This window comes from Embiotoca jacksoni, unplaced genomic scaffold, assembly GCF_022577435.1.
Source record: "Embiotoca jacksoni isolate LCO1_2020_lvr unplaced genomic scaffold, fEmbJac1.0.p SCAF_3, whole genome shotgun sequence".
Lineage (NCBI taxonomy): Eukaryota > Metazoa > Chordata > Actinopteri > Embiotocidae > Embiotoca > Embiotoca jacksoni.
In genome coordinates, this window is record NW_027185381.1 from 3,609,661 (window position 1) to 3,628,769 (window position 19,109).

The window sequence follows — 19,109 nt, forward strand, 5'->3', positions numbered from 1 at the left end:
AGTGAGCTGAGTCAGCCTCTGATGTTTCAACAGAGTGCAGGCTTCGAACCCCACAGAGTCCACATGTTCTACAATGTGGTGACGCCCAATGTTGACAGCATCGTCACAGAAGCAGACATGAGTCTCTCAAAGGTTGTCATGGCAACAGGTCTGTGGTCACTGGGACCATTGATTTAGGATCTTTTTGGGGGATGATGGAAGTGACTTCACACAGTTCCAGTGACCTGTTTATTGTGTTTGTGAGGATGTTTGTCAGCTGTTGTCCGGACCTGGTGCCGGGCCTGACACCTAGTGTCCTTATCTGGACACATGTCCTCACAATGCTGATGTGTGACGTGTCAGTCAGCTCGTCCAGGTCACGGCTGCAGTCTTAAAGATGTTCCAGTCTGTGCAGGCTTGGAGCTCCTGCTGTGTCTCAGTGGTCCAAGTTTTAATCACATGTTGTTTTAATCTGCCTGTAGACTGGGGGGAGACGAAGAGGACAGTGGACAGAATGTCTGAGAGCTGCGTGGTGCCGATCTTTCATTGCTTTGGAGAAATAGGTCAAGATATGTCCCTCTCTGGTCAGGTGTTTCATGTGATGTCTGTGTGTGGGTAGTTCATGTAAGGATGATAAGAAGGGAGTCTGTCAGTCGTAATGCCTAAATCACACCAGCATGTGGCAGAATATACACACTGAATAAAGAAACTCTCTCTGGATAAAACAGTTTGCAGTTCATTAAAAGTGTCTCCGAGTCAGGTGAGCAGTCACTTCTAACACTGTGACTTCAGGACGTCAGCCCTGACAGACGTAGATGTCACCTCCTCTCGTCTCCTTCGTCACGGAGACGGCCCGTCTGGGATGAGCTCGTCCAGGTTTCCACGAAGCAGAGAGCAGCACAGTGAGGAAAATCTTCAGATCCACAGAGGAGTCGGTTCATCTATCATGACGGATTCAACGTCCCATGATGCAGCTCCAGCAGCACGTCGTCATCCGTCTGTCCCTCCGTCTCAGTCAGAGAGTTGCTGCTGCGACTATGGAAGAGAAAATGTCTTGCCCATGTCCAACATCTGGGACAAGATTACTTGTCTTGTGCATAAAAGTTCTTCCCCTGAGTAGCGGTGAGGGCAACCAAGAGGACAGTGGACAGAGCGGTGAGCTGTAATCTGCTGCACTGTCTTCATGCTGATGAGTGTCCAACATTAAAGAATGCATTGAGCCGCTGTTGGCCCAGAGGATAACTCACAGGTCTCAGAAGAGCAGACACAGTCTGTGGTTTCATAGCAGCAGCTGACTGGAAGGAGGCTTTTTCATCAAATTCAACCTTGATGAACTCCAACTAATAAACCTTCAGTGACCTCTGAGGAGGTGTCGGGCCAATAATTAAGGTCAGCAAGAATTGATTACAAACTTTACTTGTCCACATATTTTCCTTTAGCATGGTCACATCAGCTGTGAGGTGAAGCTGGAAGTGTCCCTGGATGTAGACCGCGGTGCAGTGAGCCGTGATGTTCCAGGAGCGGTCTGTTTACTGTCAGTGAGATTAATGAGGGCTTCCTGTTTGTTTGGAGCTCTGCAGGAGGCTCACTCATCCTTCACTGATGATTGTTTCGTGTAGGTCCTGGTTCCCTCCGGTGTGCAGTCTGCATTCAGTTATCAGAAATATGGCAGGTTGATACAAAGTGGAAATGTCCTTTAAGGTTAGGGCACCTTCGTTGGATGACAGGAATAATAACCGCATGATACTGGAACAGTCATGGTCAGAATTACAGAATCAAATGTTGACTGTCAAACAGCAGTCCGTGTTAAAGTGGGACATTTTTCTGGAGGACGGACCAGGTTTCAGTCTGCAGCCTCCTTCTCGGACCACTTAAGAGTCCACCAGAGAATATGTGCCGTATTCCTATCATAATTTTTTTGTCACCTCACTCACCGAGGATCCCGTGTCGACCACAAACCAAAACCACGAGAACCCAATATGCAGCGGACACAGAGTGGATCGAGTTTGATGCACATCCAATACACGTTTGATACGGCACGAAGCCGAGGCTCGCCGGCAGCCCTTCCAGCATGCAAAGTAATTCAGTTTTACATTTATGTGATGTTGATAACACAAACATGTTCATTTAAAGAAGAATAATTATTATAATTCTGCCTCTCTGGTCTGATCTGTTGGCCGATGGATCATTTTCACGGTGAGCTCGCCACATTTGGAGGTTAATGTTTTATCAGATGGTTTTAAAAACGGGAACAGACTGCAGACAAAATTCCAGACCAGAGACTTAAAGACTTTGTCCCTGCTGCCACTGGCCTTTTAAATAAGTTCATGTGATTTTGATGCAGTATTGATTGTCCTTTCATTATTCTTTGTTGGATGGTTGTGTAGTTACTGTTGACTCTATGAAAAAACTTTGATGTCTTCAAGTTTTTTTTATTACAGTTTATAGAAAATACCACATTTTGTTTTACATTTAAGACACATCTAAAGTCTTCGTTCTGAATTTGTAAAGGTGTCTAATTTAATGGCGATCAAAACGGATTTTTATTTCCGTCCTCTCATTGTTGTATTTTTTGTTTTCTGTCTGTTAATAATGCAGTTCCTTTATCGACAGCTCTGTCCACGTTCATAATCAAATATCCACCGCCAGGATGTCTGTTTCACAGTAACTACATGGGCTCTTCAGACTCTTTAGAGTGATGCTCGAGCCGCTTCGGAAGTTTTAATACAGATAATGAAAGAAGATTTGGATAACACTCGAGGTTAAAGCTCAACAAACAAACTGTGCTCTGAAATGGCATCATGGAGCAACAGATCCCAAATCTGCATGACTAATTCTGAGCTCTGTGTTCTCATCACTTAATGCCTTCAGGTTCAGATGACAGTTTCACATACTGGGTACTTTGTTAAATCTGATACAGCAAGGACGTGTTTTGATTTCATTCATATTGTCTCAATCAGTGCAAATATAACATCCGTGCTGAGCTAAAAAAAAAAAAAAAAAAAACACTATTGTGGTTCATTTCTCTGCATTATTTACGTGTAAGAAAAGAATGAACAACAGTAAACAATACAAAGTACATTACAAACAACTCTCTGAACGTACCTGCAGAGTAGAGAGGAGGACCTCTAATCCGCTGCAGGAGCTCAGGGCGGCCGTCATAGCTGGTCGACCTCGTTCTGAACCGGACAGCAGTCGGTCAAACAGATAGACAAATAAACAGGCAGAGAGCTGAACACACTGTTGAAGAGGTACACACACACACACACACACACACACACACACAAACAAATGACAAGAGGAGGACTTGGACAGACAGAGACTCTGCCCCTCGGGGTGGACGGTGTGTCCTCAGCACTCAGCTCACACTGCAAGCATCTGTCTCTCGTCCTCTCTCACACCAACACAGACGCGCACGCTGCAGCAGCGCAGTGGTGTGTGAAGACAGCGACACGGAGACTCTCCCGGACTTAACTGGCCTGGGAATACCCAGTGGGGCCGGTGAGGGGGCAGCGGAGGGCGGGGGGAGGGGGGGTTATGTTTGTCATCGCTGCACGTATGTGTATAAGCCTGTACTGCATGTGTTTGTAGGTGTCCTCTTAAGAGTGTGTGTGCTTCCTGCTCCATCTTTTCCGCACCATCTTAACGCACACAGGAAAATCAAAATAGTGGCAAATTATCGGAACAATGTTTTTTTTGTTCATTAACAGATAACAGTGCTTGAATGTGTACGCTGCCGTGCACACACGTGCCTGCGCATGTGTAACCCTACCCCTGCAGGATAAAGTGCTCCAGAAAACATTTGTGAGGTGGTGTTGAGAAGACCGCCACTATAAAAAGGCCTGGACAAGACCAACTGGGCAGCTGCAGCACAAACTATATTCAGTGCGAAACAAATAAGAGGTTTGGAGCGGAATACCAAACTTCCAACTCAGAAAAATCACAACAGTTCTCTTCTGAACCCGAAGCTGAGTGATCTCACCAGGAAGACAGCACCGTGTTGTTCATCTGTTCTTTTATTCAGCTTCAGATCAACTTTCCATCTTTGATTTACCTCGATCTGCAACCTGCGAACCTTCGTGCCTCACTGACAACAACACTCACGTCAGCTTTGATCATTCCTTTAAAGCTGCATGAAACATCACGTATGATAGCACACTCACCTTGGAGCGTCACAACAGGTAACATGAGGGAACAGCAGCGACCTGCTATCAAAGACAGCTGAGCATCTGAGGCTGAACACAGAACATGTTCTCAGGATGTGGTTTCATCACAGCAGGCTTTTTCAGACAGGTGAGCAGGAGGATCAGAGGTGTTACTGTAACGGCATGAACCTTCAGGTCCACCGCTGCAGGGTCATAACACAGAACTCTGATTTAACTGGTACTGTTTGAGGAGAACACAACATTGCATATCATCCACTCCCACATTCAGATGGTGAACTTGTTAAGAAACAGCTGCTTATTTCCACATCCAGCTCTTACAGCCAGGTGACAACCAAACAAAAAACACATACATGGAGTATGTATCAGAACGTTTCTGTTTAGGATTGATTTTCATATTAAAAGATCTTTATATAAATTCAGGGATCTGGTGTAAATGTGAATTTTATCTTCAACAGATGATTTTGACCAGATTCAGACTAAATAATATCCGATTGATAGGAACCACTTTTCCTTCTACCTGTCCCACTCGTATGCAAACTACAGAACTTTTTCAGTTCTTAAATCCCCAACAACACTAAGTATGTGTGTGCGTGTACGAGGACAGCGAGGTGCTCTGGAACATTCTGATCTTTAATCATGACACAGAACATGATGAGGTTCTGCAGCAGTGTCTGAAGAAGAGGAGGAGCTGCTGAAGGCTGAGTCCTGTCAGTGGCAGGAGGCAGCAGGTATACAGAGAAAGAGAGCCTGGGTCTGACTTAGTGTCAGAAATCAGAAGGAAATCAGGCGGATCGCAAATCTCTAATTCAAAGGCTTAGAGGAGGAATATAATTAATAAACATATTAAACTGAATTACCTTTAAAGAAAAAATTTAAAAGGTTGAATTGTCTTATCTGCATTATAAGCTGCGGCAGACATCAGCCTTTTCAACTCACTTCAGGGTTGATCAAAAGTTCAGAGGCTGCTCCTGTGCAGGAACAGGTAAGCAGCACAGCGAAGCTGGAACCTTCATGAGGAAAGTACTCCAATTTCCATCACTTCATCATCATCATCGTCATCACAATCAACTCAGTACCACACGTTTCTCTGAGTAACAGGAAGTGAACAAGAGCAGGATTTGTGACATCACAACTACCTTGGATATATGTGGGGGACGTCCTGCTTCTCCTGATGTGGAACACACAGTGACGTAGTTTGATTAAAACCAGCTGTTAAAGTTAAAGCATCACATGTATGATCCGAAATGAAGATCACATGTTGAATTTTAGATATATAAAGGCTTTCCTCTGAGGTGAATCCAACCAAGTACAACCACCTGAGGGCGACATAATGACTGTGTGAGTGAGTGGGAGACAAGAGAGACATCTCTGATATCATCTGTTTTCTCACATTGTTCAGTTCGGATGAACATCAATGTACTGAGGATCTGTGATGTTAACAGAAAGAGAAGTTGTTTTTATGTGTGTGTGTGTGTGTGTGTGTGTGTGTGTGTGTATACATGTGTGTGCCCTCATGACAACAGTCAGCATGCTGTAAAGTTCATGTGGGCTGGAAAGCTGGCTTTGAGCTGACTGGCTGAAATTTAGGATTAACGATGGGTATTCTCAACCAGTGTGTGTCCTTCAGCGTGACCCGGTGAGTCTCACACACGCACAAACAAACACTGATGCTAATCCACATGTGAAATCATACACCCGCTGCTGCTCCAGACAGGATTCCCCCGGCTCGACACACACACACACACACACACACACACACACACACACACACACACACACACACACACACACACACACACACACACACACACGTCCCGCACCCTCACCCTCACACAACTTAATTTCCTCGGTAATGAGGGAAGACCCTGTGTGTTGCTTCAGCTGTGTGTTCATTGATGCCTCCAGACAGCAGGCTGTGACAGTGACGTGCATCTATCAACCATCACTGCTGCTTCTATCGGCCACATCTTCAGGGGACACCTACTCAGCGGCGCATGTATGGTCACTGCTTTTATTTAGGAACGCAAATAAATCTATTGTGGTGTTGCCATGTATCCTGTGTGTGTGCGTGTGGCAGCTGTGTCTGTTTGCCTCTCATCCATCAGGTCAGAGCTCCTCTCTCAGCTGTTGCTTTGGTCCACAGAGATTACATTCAATCAGACAGGGAGAGTCTTGGTCCGAAGGCAGCATCTCAAATATCAAGTGTACAATCCTAAACATGAAAAGAAATGCTAACAGGCAGTCGAACATTCAGTGAGTCAGAGAGTGAATCCAAACAGGAACTAAAATCCAGGACAAAGACCAAAGAGCCGACAGGGCCACAGGACGTACGTGAAACGAACATGCACAGGAACGAACAGGCAGCTGAGACGAACTGAGACTGAAGGGAGAAGGTGAGCTCCACAGTGAACACACCAGGGAGAGGAGGACAACGAGAGACAGAGGAAACTAATCAGGGTGGAACAGGAAGGTCAGTGGACCGAGACATAGCGAGGGAGTGATGACAAAGTAGAGCAGGAAACACAAAACTCATGCTGCGTTCACTCACATTTAGTACTTCAATGTTAGTTCTCCTACACATGTTAGTACTCCTACATGCAAGTACTCCTACACGTTAGTACTACAACATGTCAGTACTCTGACATGTTGTAGTACTTGACTATGGACAGAGTAGTGTTGTCTCAAACTGCCGTTCTGCACTGACTGTAAATTAACATAACATATGAACACATCACCTGCCAATATATCTGCAGCTTTAATTAATTTACCCAGAAGTCAACGTGTTTTCGTGCCAACACACAGTAAACACACTGATTCTTGCCCTGTGTTCCAAATGGTGTATTTGTGTACTAATAATCAGTATTTTGAGTACATCAGTGTGTTCACACTGTCCAGTACAGAAACATCAGAACACTACAAGTACCAGGATGATGCACTCAAAACGGTCCAAAATAGAAGTGAGAAACTCTGGACACTTTCCACCCTAAAACTGCCATCGTGGCACGTAGAGGAAGGGGGCGGGGCCACTGATGTGAAGAATTTTCAAATTAAGGTGTCTGAGGAAGCTGCAGCTGTTCTTGAACACAAAAGTGTTTCTTTTCCACTGCTGCTGCTGGACAGAAGAATCAGTGTGTTTATTGAGTGTGTTAAACAGAGGACACAAAAACACGTTGATTTCTGGGTAAAATAATTAAAGTTGCAGATATTTTGGAGGGTGATGTGTTCACGTTGAGGTCATTTCCGGTCAGTGCAGAACGGCAGTGTGCAAATTGAAACAACACCACTCTGTCAAAACTCCTGCTCTACACAAGTGAGAGTCCTGACATGTAAGATCACAATGTTTTCGTGTACTACGGGAAGTATTTCATCCAGAACACAGCATTGTGTTCAGCAGCAAGATGGTGGTTATGCTGTTGTACAGTTTGTTGTTCAGAAACAGCTGCAGCTTCCTCAGACACTGCGGTTTGAAAATACGTCGGTGGTTCCTCCCTTTCTGCTCCGTAGCCGTGATGGCGACCGTTGAGTGCGGAGATTGTTCAGCGTTGTACATTCAGTTTGTGGATCATTTTGAGTGCAGCATCATCGTGCACTACGCGTTTCCATAACTGACTGAGTGAACGCACTTATGCTGCATGTTTGCATCTAGTAAGATGTTATAGTGTAAATCAGTTTCAACAAAAACCAGGCACCAGTGAATACGTGTGAACACGCACCATGTTGACAGCTGATGACAGCTCTGGTTGCCGTGGCACTGACAGAGAGCCCAAAAGCTGCATCTGCACTGACTGTAGACGCTTGACTGTAGCTGACAGACAGGCTTCTACTCATACCACACTTTGAATGTGTGTGGATGAAGATGAAAAAGCAGCACACACTTATGAGAAGCCCCACCGAGGACACGAACATCTCTGATGGAGACGCTGACTCGGCAACGAATGCTGCAGAATCAGGAAAATGTGCATGAAAAAGTTGGCCTTTGTCATATCGCCCTCACATGCTTCTGTCTGCCCTGTTTTTAAAGTCCTCAGGAAGTGAAAGGGATTCAGTTATTTACAGTCACAGACTTTTAAAGAGAATTATAGAGAGAAGTGTTTTTAGTGGTAATGGTTGTTTTCATCAGCTTTCCTGTTCATCAGGTGATAAACCTAAATCAGCAGACTGACAGTCGGCTGGTCCTTTGATGGTGCCGTGTAAAGAGTATTTCAGCCTCTAGAGGATGATGGTGTCCTTTCAGACGTGGCGCCTGGTTTATTTATGGTGCGACAGCTCCGTGGCATCCTGCAGCATTTCTGTTGTAAAACCGATGCCCCCTCTGATGTAAATCACACTGCAATTGAAACTTGAAGCATGGGAGGCCCTCTGCGATTAAATGTACCCATAAATCAGCAGCCGCTTCCATGCAGGCCAGAAGATCTGGACAGAGACATGGACAGGAGGGTGGACAGACACACTTTGTCTCTAACTTTGATCTGAGATCGGGTTAATGTTAGGCTCCGACAGACAGTTCTCCCCTGAGACACTGATATGTATGAAACACTTGCAATGCACCAGAATGATCTGCAGAACAGTTTCTATTCAATAATCATCACAGAGAAAAACATTGTGTGACTCAGGAGTGTTCTTTTAAGTGTGGGTTTCCATCCACTGAGTCACCGAGGGGTCAGCAGTAAAAAAAAGCACTCAGCTGTTGTCAGCCTCTGTAAAGAGGCTCTCAGTTTCCCTGCAGTCACCATCGCTCACCACAAACCACTCACCGCGAACCGCTCACCACAAACCGCTCACCACGCACCGCTCACCCCGAACCACAAACCGCTCATCCCGAACCGTTCATCCCGAAGCGCTCACCCCGAACCGCTCACCGCAAACCGCTCACCGCAAACTCAAGTGATGCCATGAAAACAGACTTTCAAACATTCTGCAAATCACGGACTCAAACTGACCCTCTGCACAACATGGATATCAGTCACTTTACAGTCGAGTTACTTCAGTTTGGAAGAATCTGCAGATCTTTTTAAATCTCGGACAGAATCAGATCTTTAGATCTCAACATGATGACATCACACACTTCAACAACACAGAGAACAGCAGAGCCTCGATGTCAGAGGTTTAAATCAGACAGGTTCCACCTGTCAATCAATAAGGAGGTTCTGATCACTGTAACCTAATCTGGAACCCTGATTCTGATCTGATGGATCTGACTGTGTGATAAATGTAGAAGTGGGCTTACTTTTCTATGGAATTGGCCTGTTTTTTATTCATTTAAATTTTGGATATAATTCTAAATTATAATTTGTATGTGTGATTAGTGTGAGTACGTCACCTTTATTAACATGTTGAAAACGTCTACTTTTCTATGACACACTGATGTTTTCATGACCATACATGGAGTTGAAATTCCTCTTCATCACTGGTTATATTAACTGGAAGTTATTTCAGTATTTGCTCATGTGTTTCCAACCTGTTGACCCAGTGAGTGTTTGCTGATAGAAACCAGCCCTCTATCTCCTCTGCAGATGGTTTTATTGACATCATTCTGTGGCGACTTGGCCAAATCCAATTATTCTATTTTGGTGCTAGTGGAAGTTCAGTAGAGGCACAAATGCTGGACAATGTCCACTGGCTCTGATGCACTTTCTGACCAACATGCATCAGATCTGAGTAATAATCTGTATAACTCCAGATATACACTGAGTGAGTGAGACATGAACGTAACTAAACATGAACTATTTCTTCCTGAAATAAGCTGAAGGTGTCGAGGACAGGGAAAAGCCTCATGAGGATTCAAGTACAAAAGTAAATTATGTCTGTTATGCTCAATATCATAGGAAGTGATTACATATTACTATATTGATATCATATTTTCTCAACTTGTAATATTTTCAAATTTCCAAAAATGTTACATCAAAAACTCACTTAAAACTCCACAAATTATATCAGAATGTTTGCAGCAATAATCAAACTTTTTTTTTTTAATCAAAACAGTCCAAAACGAACTCTGGACGGACTATTTTACCCATAATTCAACATCCACGACTGACATTTGGATTTCCTCAAAAGGTGTAACCTTGCAGCTTGGAGGTACTGCTGCGGGTCAAAAACACTGAATTATATTTAGATTTTACATGAAAGACTTTGATCGTCATTGGCTGTCAAACTGATCACAGCTAAAAGCCAAGACTACAAAGCTCTGTGCGGTGATAAAACAAACAATAGCCGCTACAACATGCCAAGATTTAAATCTTTGGGTTCAAGTGCAAAGTGCAAAGTGATCTATGTTTAGTTTCACCTTTCTGTCCAACAATAATTTCCAGTTCAACACCTGTCTGAATACTTAAAGCAGCATTTCTCTTACTTCTATTATTAGATACAGATCTAATGAATCATGATGTGTTCAATCTCCGTCTGATCAAAGCAGAAACAATGCGGAATAATTTGAATATCAACATTAACTGGACCTGCTGCAATTTGCGTACCAGCCTCATGTGGGAGTGGACGACGCCATCATCTACCTGCTGCAACGAGTTCAGTCTCACCTGGACGGAACCGGTGACTCTGTGAGAATCACTTTCTTTGATTTCTCCAGTGCATTTAACACCATCCAACCACTGCTACTGAGTGAGAAGCTGCGGGTGGTGGGGGTGGACATGTCCACCGTCTCCTGGATCAATGACTACCTGACAGGCAGACCACAGTTTGTCCGTCTGGGCAGTGTGCTGTCTGATACGGTGGTCAGTGGTACTGGAGCTCCTCAGGGAACTGTTCTGTCCCCTTTCCTGTTCACCTTATACACAACTGACTTCCAGTACAACTCAGAGTTCTGCCATCTGCAGAAGTTCTCTGATGACTCTGCAGTGGTAGGATGTATAAAGGATGGACGGGAGGATGAGTACAGGGCAGTAGTGGAGGACTTTGTGGAGTGGGTGGGTAGAAATCACCTGCTCCTGAACGTGGCCAAGACCAGAGAGATGGTGGTCGACTTCAGGAGGAAGACGACGGCTCCACAACCGCTGAGAGTTCTGGGAGAGGAGGTGGACATGGTTGAGGAGTACAAGTACCTGGGTGTCTCCATGACAACAGACTGAACTGGAAGACCAACATCAACGCTGTCTACAAGAAGGTGATGAGTCAACTCTTTTTCTTGAGGAAACTCTGATCCTTCAATGTGTGCAGCAAGATGTTGGAGATGTTCTACCAGTCTGTTGTGGTCAGTGCATTGTACTTCGCCGTGGTCTGCTGGGGGGGGCAGCATTGGAGCCAGAGACACCAAAAGACTTAACAAACTGGTTAAGAGGGCCGGCTCCATCATCGGCTACAAACTGGACAGCCTGGAAAAGGTGGTGGAGAGGAGGACGCTGAACAAACTATTATCCATATTGGATAATCCTGACCACCCTCTCCACCACTTGCTGCAGGGACAGTGGAGCACTTTCTCCAAAAGACTCCTCCAGCTCCGCTGTCACAAGGACAGATACAGGAGATCATTCCTGTCCACTGCAATAAGACTGTACAATAACTCACCTCTGGCAAAATCCATCACACAACAATAACACTGTTGACTGTGTTCTTGGTTGTTTAAATATAAAAAAAAAAAAAAAAAAAAAAAAACTTTGCACTATTGTTTAGTTAGTTTTAATTTAATTATTCTATTCTATTGTATATACTATGCATTTTTATATGTAATATTTTTTACTGTTATTTTATTTCTTTCCTGTATCTATAAATGCTGCTGTAGTGAAAAAATTTCCCCTTGGGGATTAATAAAGTATCTATCTATCTATCTATCTATCTATCTATCTATCTATCTATCTATCTATCTATCTATCTATCTATCTATCTATCTATCTATCTATCAATCTATCAATCTATCAATCTATCTATCAATCTATCTATCTAACGTCCAATCAGAAGTGACCTTCAACGAGCCTCGTTGGTTGAAGCCTTTATTGTCCAATTACCATGAAGGACAGATTAATGAGAGCTCTTCTGACTCCCATCAGCCAGGGAAAACAGTGTGGGACTGTGTGCGTGCAGAAAGTAACAGATCAGCTGAGTTATGATGTCCACCTGTGTCTGTCACACACACTCGAACACACGCTCGAACACACACACACACACACACACACACACACACATACACACAGAGAGAGAGAGAGAGTACTTCCTGGACACCTGTCCTAACCAGAATTATTTCTAGCCATAACCTTAATGTCCTGATTTATGTTCTGGGAACTTTTTGTCCCCCAAATGAAATGAGTCGCCACAATGTGACTGTAAACGGACTAATGTGTCCATGTTAAGAGTTAATATGAACACACACACTCACACAGTAGTCACAATACGTGTATACTCATGGACTCAAACCCAGCATCTCTTTCACAGCGTCTTGTGTAACTTCTCCGTGACGTTGCCGTAGTAACGAGGTGCGTGAGGAACGCACATGAAGTAACTGCCGAGGTTGGGGTCAAATCACTTTGCATGCCTGTGTGGCTAAAGGAATGCCAGAAGAGCAGAAATCAGCCGGAGTAGCATGCCGCCCTGCAGACTGTAAAATCCGACTGGATGCTGTCGAACATCCTGGTACTTTTGGCTTCCTACATTTAACATACTATTTATTGGGACATACTAAATCTTTTCCTGGCATACTAAATAGTCTGGTTGGTAGTATGGAAGTTGGAACACAGGTTATGTTTACGGGTTGTCTGCGCGTCCTTTAATCTGTCTGTCTGTCTGTTCCATCTTTGTAAACGCGATATGTTAGGAATGCCGTGAGGAAATTTCTTCGCTCTTGAAAGAAAGATTCACTGGGTTTTTTTTACCCAGTTTGACTGTTGGTTTTGAAGGTTTTGGTCGTCCTGCTCGACACACCTGAGGCAGTGAAACGTTTGGAGCATTTCCTGCAGTTGTGCACCTGTCTGCCAAAAAAAAAAAAAAAGACGGAAGAATGACACAGACTGAGTTTACTGAATGACTGTAAATGGACTTTTGTCCACAGCTTGTGTGCCCTCCATCGGAAGGTTTTAACCTGAGTTAAAACCTGAGTGTCCTCTGACCATTGGGGATTTTTTTTTGCTGATCCAGCAGTCTCAGTCCACCTCAGCTGTGGATTTCCATTGGACAGAAGAGCTTCACATCTTTTTGAACGCTGTGGCCGGGTCACGCTGTCTCAGTGTTAATGACAGTGAGAGATATTTACTGGGTTCACCCTGAGGTGCTAGTTTTTCTACAAACCTGCTGACAAACAAACAAACAGTTCCCAGGCTGAAACTAAACACTGCTGTGTTTTATGTGCCCACTGGCAGCCACTGGAGTCGATGTTACGAAACCCTGCACAGCACTGATATGTGCTCGCGGGGAAATGTTTGATATCAGCAGTTCCAGCCCGCTGCCACTGTACAACTATTATAATTTGATGTGCTGGGCAGCGTTTGTGTGTCTGAGAACAGCTGAGCTTGTGCACGATGTCGGTTTGCGTTGTTCGCATGTGAAACGAGCTGAAGTGGTAAAGAAGCTAAAACAAGATCTGAGATTTAAGTGGTCAGAGGTCTGATGACAGAAAGAATTTGATACAAGAGTGAAACTGTGGATCCAACATGCACACACTAACACACACACACACACACACACACACACACACACACACACACTTAAACCAATGAGATGCTTCAGAACTCCAACTGAGATAAACTACTCGTAAAATTCTTCAGTCCTTACATTCTGTCTTTAGAGGAATAAATATTCTTAATGTCACTTTATTTTAGGGTGACGAGGTGTCCCGCGTTATGACTGAAGACTGTTTGATGTCAATCAAACTTCACATGTGTGTCATGTGCAGGTTAGTCTGTCTCCATCTTTGCTGCCAAAACAGGCTTCCTTTTATCCTTCCTGTACAATTATTTACACAGCAAGAGACTTGGAAAAGTCTCGGACTCAGCCTGGAACCTGCACACTCTATCGAGTGGTTTATTTCGTAAGTTGAGTAGACGTGAAAATTCTAGACGACCTCTCAGCTTTGGTTACATGTCCCACACAAACGTACTCTTTGCCCCACATTCAGTTTGTTGGGATCTGGCCACCCTACTTCATTTGCTTTTTCCAAACCAAAAATCACAATTCAGGTCAACTATTTAACAAAGTGCTCAGTGTGTAGTCGTCCACTGCTGTCAGTCTTCTTGTTTTACAGCGGTTGGCATCAGGCTTATTGGTGTATTACCGCCCCCTACTGTTGCTATGGTTGTTATTTTGTGGGGTTACAGATTTCAGGGCAGACAAGTCCACCGTGTGTCCTCTCTCCAGGATATTAAAGAGTTGACAGCAGCCACTACCTCTGTGGTCTCTCCTGCAGAGCACCGTATCAGCTAACCTGAACGGATATAAAATAGTTCAATGATGCGTCTCTTTTAGACGTTCCACAGGTTATCGGATCACATGGATAAAATTCTGACACTTAAACAAGTCATTTCCCACTCAGAACATCTGACCCTCCACTTTACCGCTGCAGTAGCAGTGATGGAGTCGGTTGCCACGGAGGCCGTGATGTCAACATGCGGTGAGTGTCTCAGTAAGTCAGTCTGTCATCGCTAACACACCTGTGCTTTTCCAGCTCTGCAGGATGGGTTCATCATCAGGCGTCACCACTGACAGGTGAAGCTTCACTTCAGTGAATCAATAAATCTGCTGCAGTGCATCATGGGATTGTTTGCAGTGTACATATCATGGACATAATTTGTTTTGGGGGGAGGAGTTCAAACACTGAAATAAATCACTCCACAGTGAACGCTGTGCTTCCTGTGGAGCTTCCAGAGATTGTGTTCGTGATAAATCTACCTGCTGCATTCGGACATTAACACTCCGACAATCACACACGCCCTGAATTTCCTTTGACTTGATCATGTCTTGTATGTGTCAATAGACCACTGGATGCTACTCTGCTCCTCCCTGGTATGCCTCTGATGTGACATCTCATTACGGTGCAATGCCAGAACGCGGACCGCTCACTCACATTCAGGACATAACAGAACCACATAGCTGGGATAGCGTTGCAGTCCGGGCCGCACTGTGCACATTAGCACTGGCGTGCAGGTAACCTTTCCATGACAAAGGAGGCAAAAGCTGCTGTTATTCTCTGCATCCTGTCAATCTGTGTATCTGGTCTCCGCCAGCAGCAGTTTGTTAGATTGTCTGCTTCTCTCAGTGAAGACGACTGTTAACGGTGAAGATGACTCTGTTCAGTTGTCAGAAAATAAAAATAAATGCACAATCAAGGTCCAAATGTTCAGTCCTCTCTCAGCTATACAGGAGGAGGCAATATGACCCCTCAGCTGCAACTGTATGCTGCTGCTGATATGCCAAGTCAAAGTCCTGCTTGGCCCTGATGTGTAGAAACAGTCACTTCTGCCAACTTCCCAGAGGCTGCCAGGTCGACGTTACAGTCCGTCTCTGAGCTCAGAGGGTAGGGACTCATCACTGCAGCCAGGAGGGTCTGAGCCCACATTCATCCTGCAGCAGGGCAATGAGCCCAGACATCTCCAAAACAATCTGCAGCCACAAAAACAACAGGAAGTCCTGCAGCAGAACCATCAGAGTCCGGATCTGAGCACCATGGAGTCAGTGTGGCTAACATGAGGAAACAGAAGACTCCAAGACAGACTGAGTCCACAGAAGAAGAACCGTGGAACTGTTCTCCAACATGCTGCAGAGAACCTTGAAGAACAGAGTGCAGGTGCATGAGGAGAACTGGTGCTGTTTGAAGGACAAATTTATTGATCTGATTTACTTTGTATGAAAATAACTGAGAGGTAAAAACTGTTCATGGTATAACTCCCCGACTAAAACCCGTGCACAAGTTTGTATACTGCATGTGACACACACACACACACACACTCTCAGTCTGCTCATACCTGTGCAGAAGGCTGGGTAGCTGCCCTTCAGCTCTCTCAGAGTTCCATTCCAGGTGAAATTACTGCAACCGTAAGTGAACATTATGGCTGCTTCCACACAGTTCTCACAGGTGTGTTTACCTCTCACCTGCCTGTCGGTCTGCTTTTGTGTTTGTTGAGTCTTATCTACCTGGTTTAGACTCTAAATGATAGACAGGCTATAAAAAGGGCTTCCTGCCTGCGTTAGCTCCTCCTCTTGAAAGTGGGTCTACTCCCCCGGCTGGTGTGGGAGTGGAGAGGAGAGGGAGTGTGTGAGCAGCAGTTACAAGCACCTGGCTGGGCTTTAAAAATGCCTGTGTGCCTCCTGCATGCCCATTGGTCGAAGCCAATGGCCAATGGGGGGTATTTCAGGGGTTGAACATATAGCTGTTCTCCAAGCAAGTGAAATTATAGAAGGAAGACTGGCTAGATCAAGGGTGAGTCTCCAGGAAGTGCAAGTATCTGAACCAATGGGAACACAGCCGTGTGTGTGTGTGTGTGTGTGTGTGTGTGTGTGTGTGTGTGTGTGTGTGTGTGTGTGTGTGTGTGTGTGTGTGTGTGTGTGTGTGTGTGTGTGTGTGTGTGTGTGTGTGTGTGTGTGTGTGTCCATAGGCAATGAAGTAAAGGAACTTCATAGACTCCCATTCAACTGGTCTCATAAAAGTCATAAAATTTCTCCACAAATTATCTCAGTGTTGTTAGCTAAAGTCGCTCGTTCTTTTTTGTTTTCTGACAGTCCATCTGAAATTAATCCCATCATTCATTATAAAATAAGCTTCGAAAAGATGTGGTTTTTTTTGTTTGTTTTTTTTTGGGGGGGGGGGTCTGTTTGATTGACAGGCCTGTGGTGCAGTCAGGTTACAGCGGGACGTAGTATGATTGGGTTTCCAATCAGATCAGTCAGATCCACCGCTGGCTCCTCCCCCAGCTCACCCAAAATTGGTCACCTCCGGCTCCAAACTGCTCCGAACTAGCAAGATGTCGCCAAAACTCGAGGCTTCACATATTGAGCTGCTTACATATAAAGACTCAGAGGAGGTTCAGTTCCGTTTTGTGTGGAACATATTTATCATCTTGATTATTATCTTGTGCTGAAAAGTTAAAGATGCCCACATGCTTCCACATTCACACTGAAACGTAATGGTTTGTGGCACAGAAGGAGCAGCTGTCATAAATGGAGTCATTCAGCAGTGATTCAGTCTTTACCACATTAAAACGTTGACCTGATGATGGCGCTGATAAAAAGCCAGAGGACCACTAAAGTTCCCACAACTCATCCTGAGGTGAGTGTAAATGTGTGAAGCTTGTTTATCGACAGTCCATTCAGAGTTTAGAGACATTTCAGTTCCTGACATTCTCCTCTCCTGCACACCACCGACCGTAAATCCATAAATACACAGCATGTTGAAGCTCACTCATTCTGTTGCTGCCTTCCTGCTGCCTCAGCTCTATTGCTGCTGTCCGTGCCACATTTAACATGACCCCGAGCACTTTAAAGCAACCTGCTGCCACAAGCCTGATCCGTGTGCAGCTGAAGGAAACAAACACACCCGGTGGGGCCGAGGCTGGAGCTCCCCCACAGCGGTGGTTTCCATTGCAGTGTGGACAGATTGTTCCATCATGCCAATAAAAGAGAAGGACGATGTGAACTCTCCGGATATCTCTCATAAATTATTAAACTAACAAGACAGAAGTCTCTTGTGAGCTGAAGAGTCCTGATGTGAGAGGGAAATTATAGCCAGCCATGAATCAACTGTGCTACCCTTTGGAGACTTTGTTCAGAAGAAGAACTGAAGATTCTTCATCCAACAAACTCAAACTGACGTTATATTAAACAAAATCAGCAGAAATAAAAGAAGTCTATCTGTTTCCTCTATCTTCACTCTCCCACACACAAATAAAGGGTGTCTGCATCCAGTTGATCTTACCTGAAACATAAAATGTCATTCCCTGAAATCTGCCGGGCCCCGAACACGTGACTCTTTTAGAAGGCAGCTTCAGTCTCAACTGACCATTTTGACTTTGGGAATGGTGACTACATTCACACTGTGTGCCTTAGTGTCACAAGGAAGCTGCTCAATAGCTGACTCAAAGGGGACCTGAAAAACAGAAATGGATGTCAAAATGTTAGAAAGTCCAAAAAACTCAACGAAGACACCATGTGAGTTTGTACTCAAGCCAAGAGCTCTCTCGGAGTTGGACCGATGGACAGTCACTGGATTTCTTTAGTTTCTTTTGGATTCTGCACCTGTTGCACTAAGAGGCGCACTCCCAGCTGCACTATGTAGCCACGCCCTTTTCCATAGAGCTATATATCATGCTGTGCCCAACCTTGTGTTCCCACTACAGTAGAAATACTTTTCCTGGCAAACTCCTCATAACACGTGGTGTGGCCACACTGCACCAGAACGTATCTTGTGTTCAAATATAGCAACCTGCATCAAACTCCATTAAAAACAACTCACTCTTAAAACATCAAACATTTGACTTCTTACCACAGACAGACGCCTTCCAACAGCCATGACAGAGGCCTGTGTTTTCTCTGGCCTCCGACAGAGCAGAACTAATCACAAATCACACACCTTACCTCCTTTGTTAGCTCATCCACCAATCAGAAAACAGGAAACAGGAAAACCCCAGATGCCACAAGTTACATGGGTTTACATGATTTGCAAATCATTGCATTCTGTTTTTATTTACATTTTGCACAGCGTCGCAACTTTTTTGGAAACGGGGTTGTAATTAATTCAGTATAATTTGTATTTATTGCAGGGATGCTGCCAGTATTGATTTATTATCTCATTGTGTATCTTCCACCAACTGAGGTCTAAATTGACCCATGTAGTTATTGAATGTGTTCACTATATACAGAACTCCCTATGGGGGTTAGTGAACGAGTGTACCATTCGAACACAGCCTGTGATTCACCAATATCAGAACAAATGAGCGAACAAATCTGCAGTTTAAGAACAGGAATCTGGCGCAGACTTTTTTTTAGGACCTCTCTCGTGATCAAATCTAAGACAACTTTAACGATATTAGTGAATGG

General features: G+C 44.5%; 1 protein-coding gene across 1 annotated transcript in view; it reads right to left on the reverse strand.

The window, feature by feature from the left end:
• Nucleotides 1–16,255, reverse strand: part of LOC138206617 (cytosolic carboxypeptidase 4) — an 87,403-nt gene extending 71,148 nt beyond the window's left edge. Inside the window, exons 1-2 of the mRNA XM_069163446.1 lie at nucleotides 16,043–16,255; nucleotides 3,085–3,158 (exon numbers count right to left, since the gene is read on the reverse strand). Of these exons, the coding sequence (XP_069019547.1) occupies nucleotides 3,085–3,158; nucleotides 16,043–16,124 (156 nt within the window). The 5' untranslated portion in view covers nucleotides 16,125–16,255. The remainder of the gene's footprint in view (nucleotides 1–3,084; nucleotides 3,159–16,042) is intronic.
• Nucleotides 16,256–19,109: the final 2,854 nt, after the last annotated feature.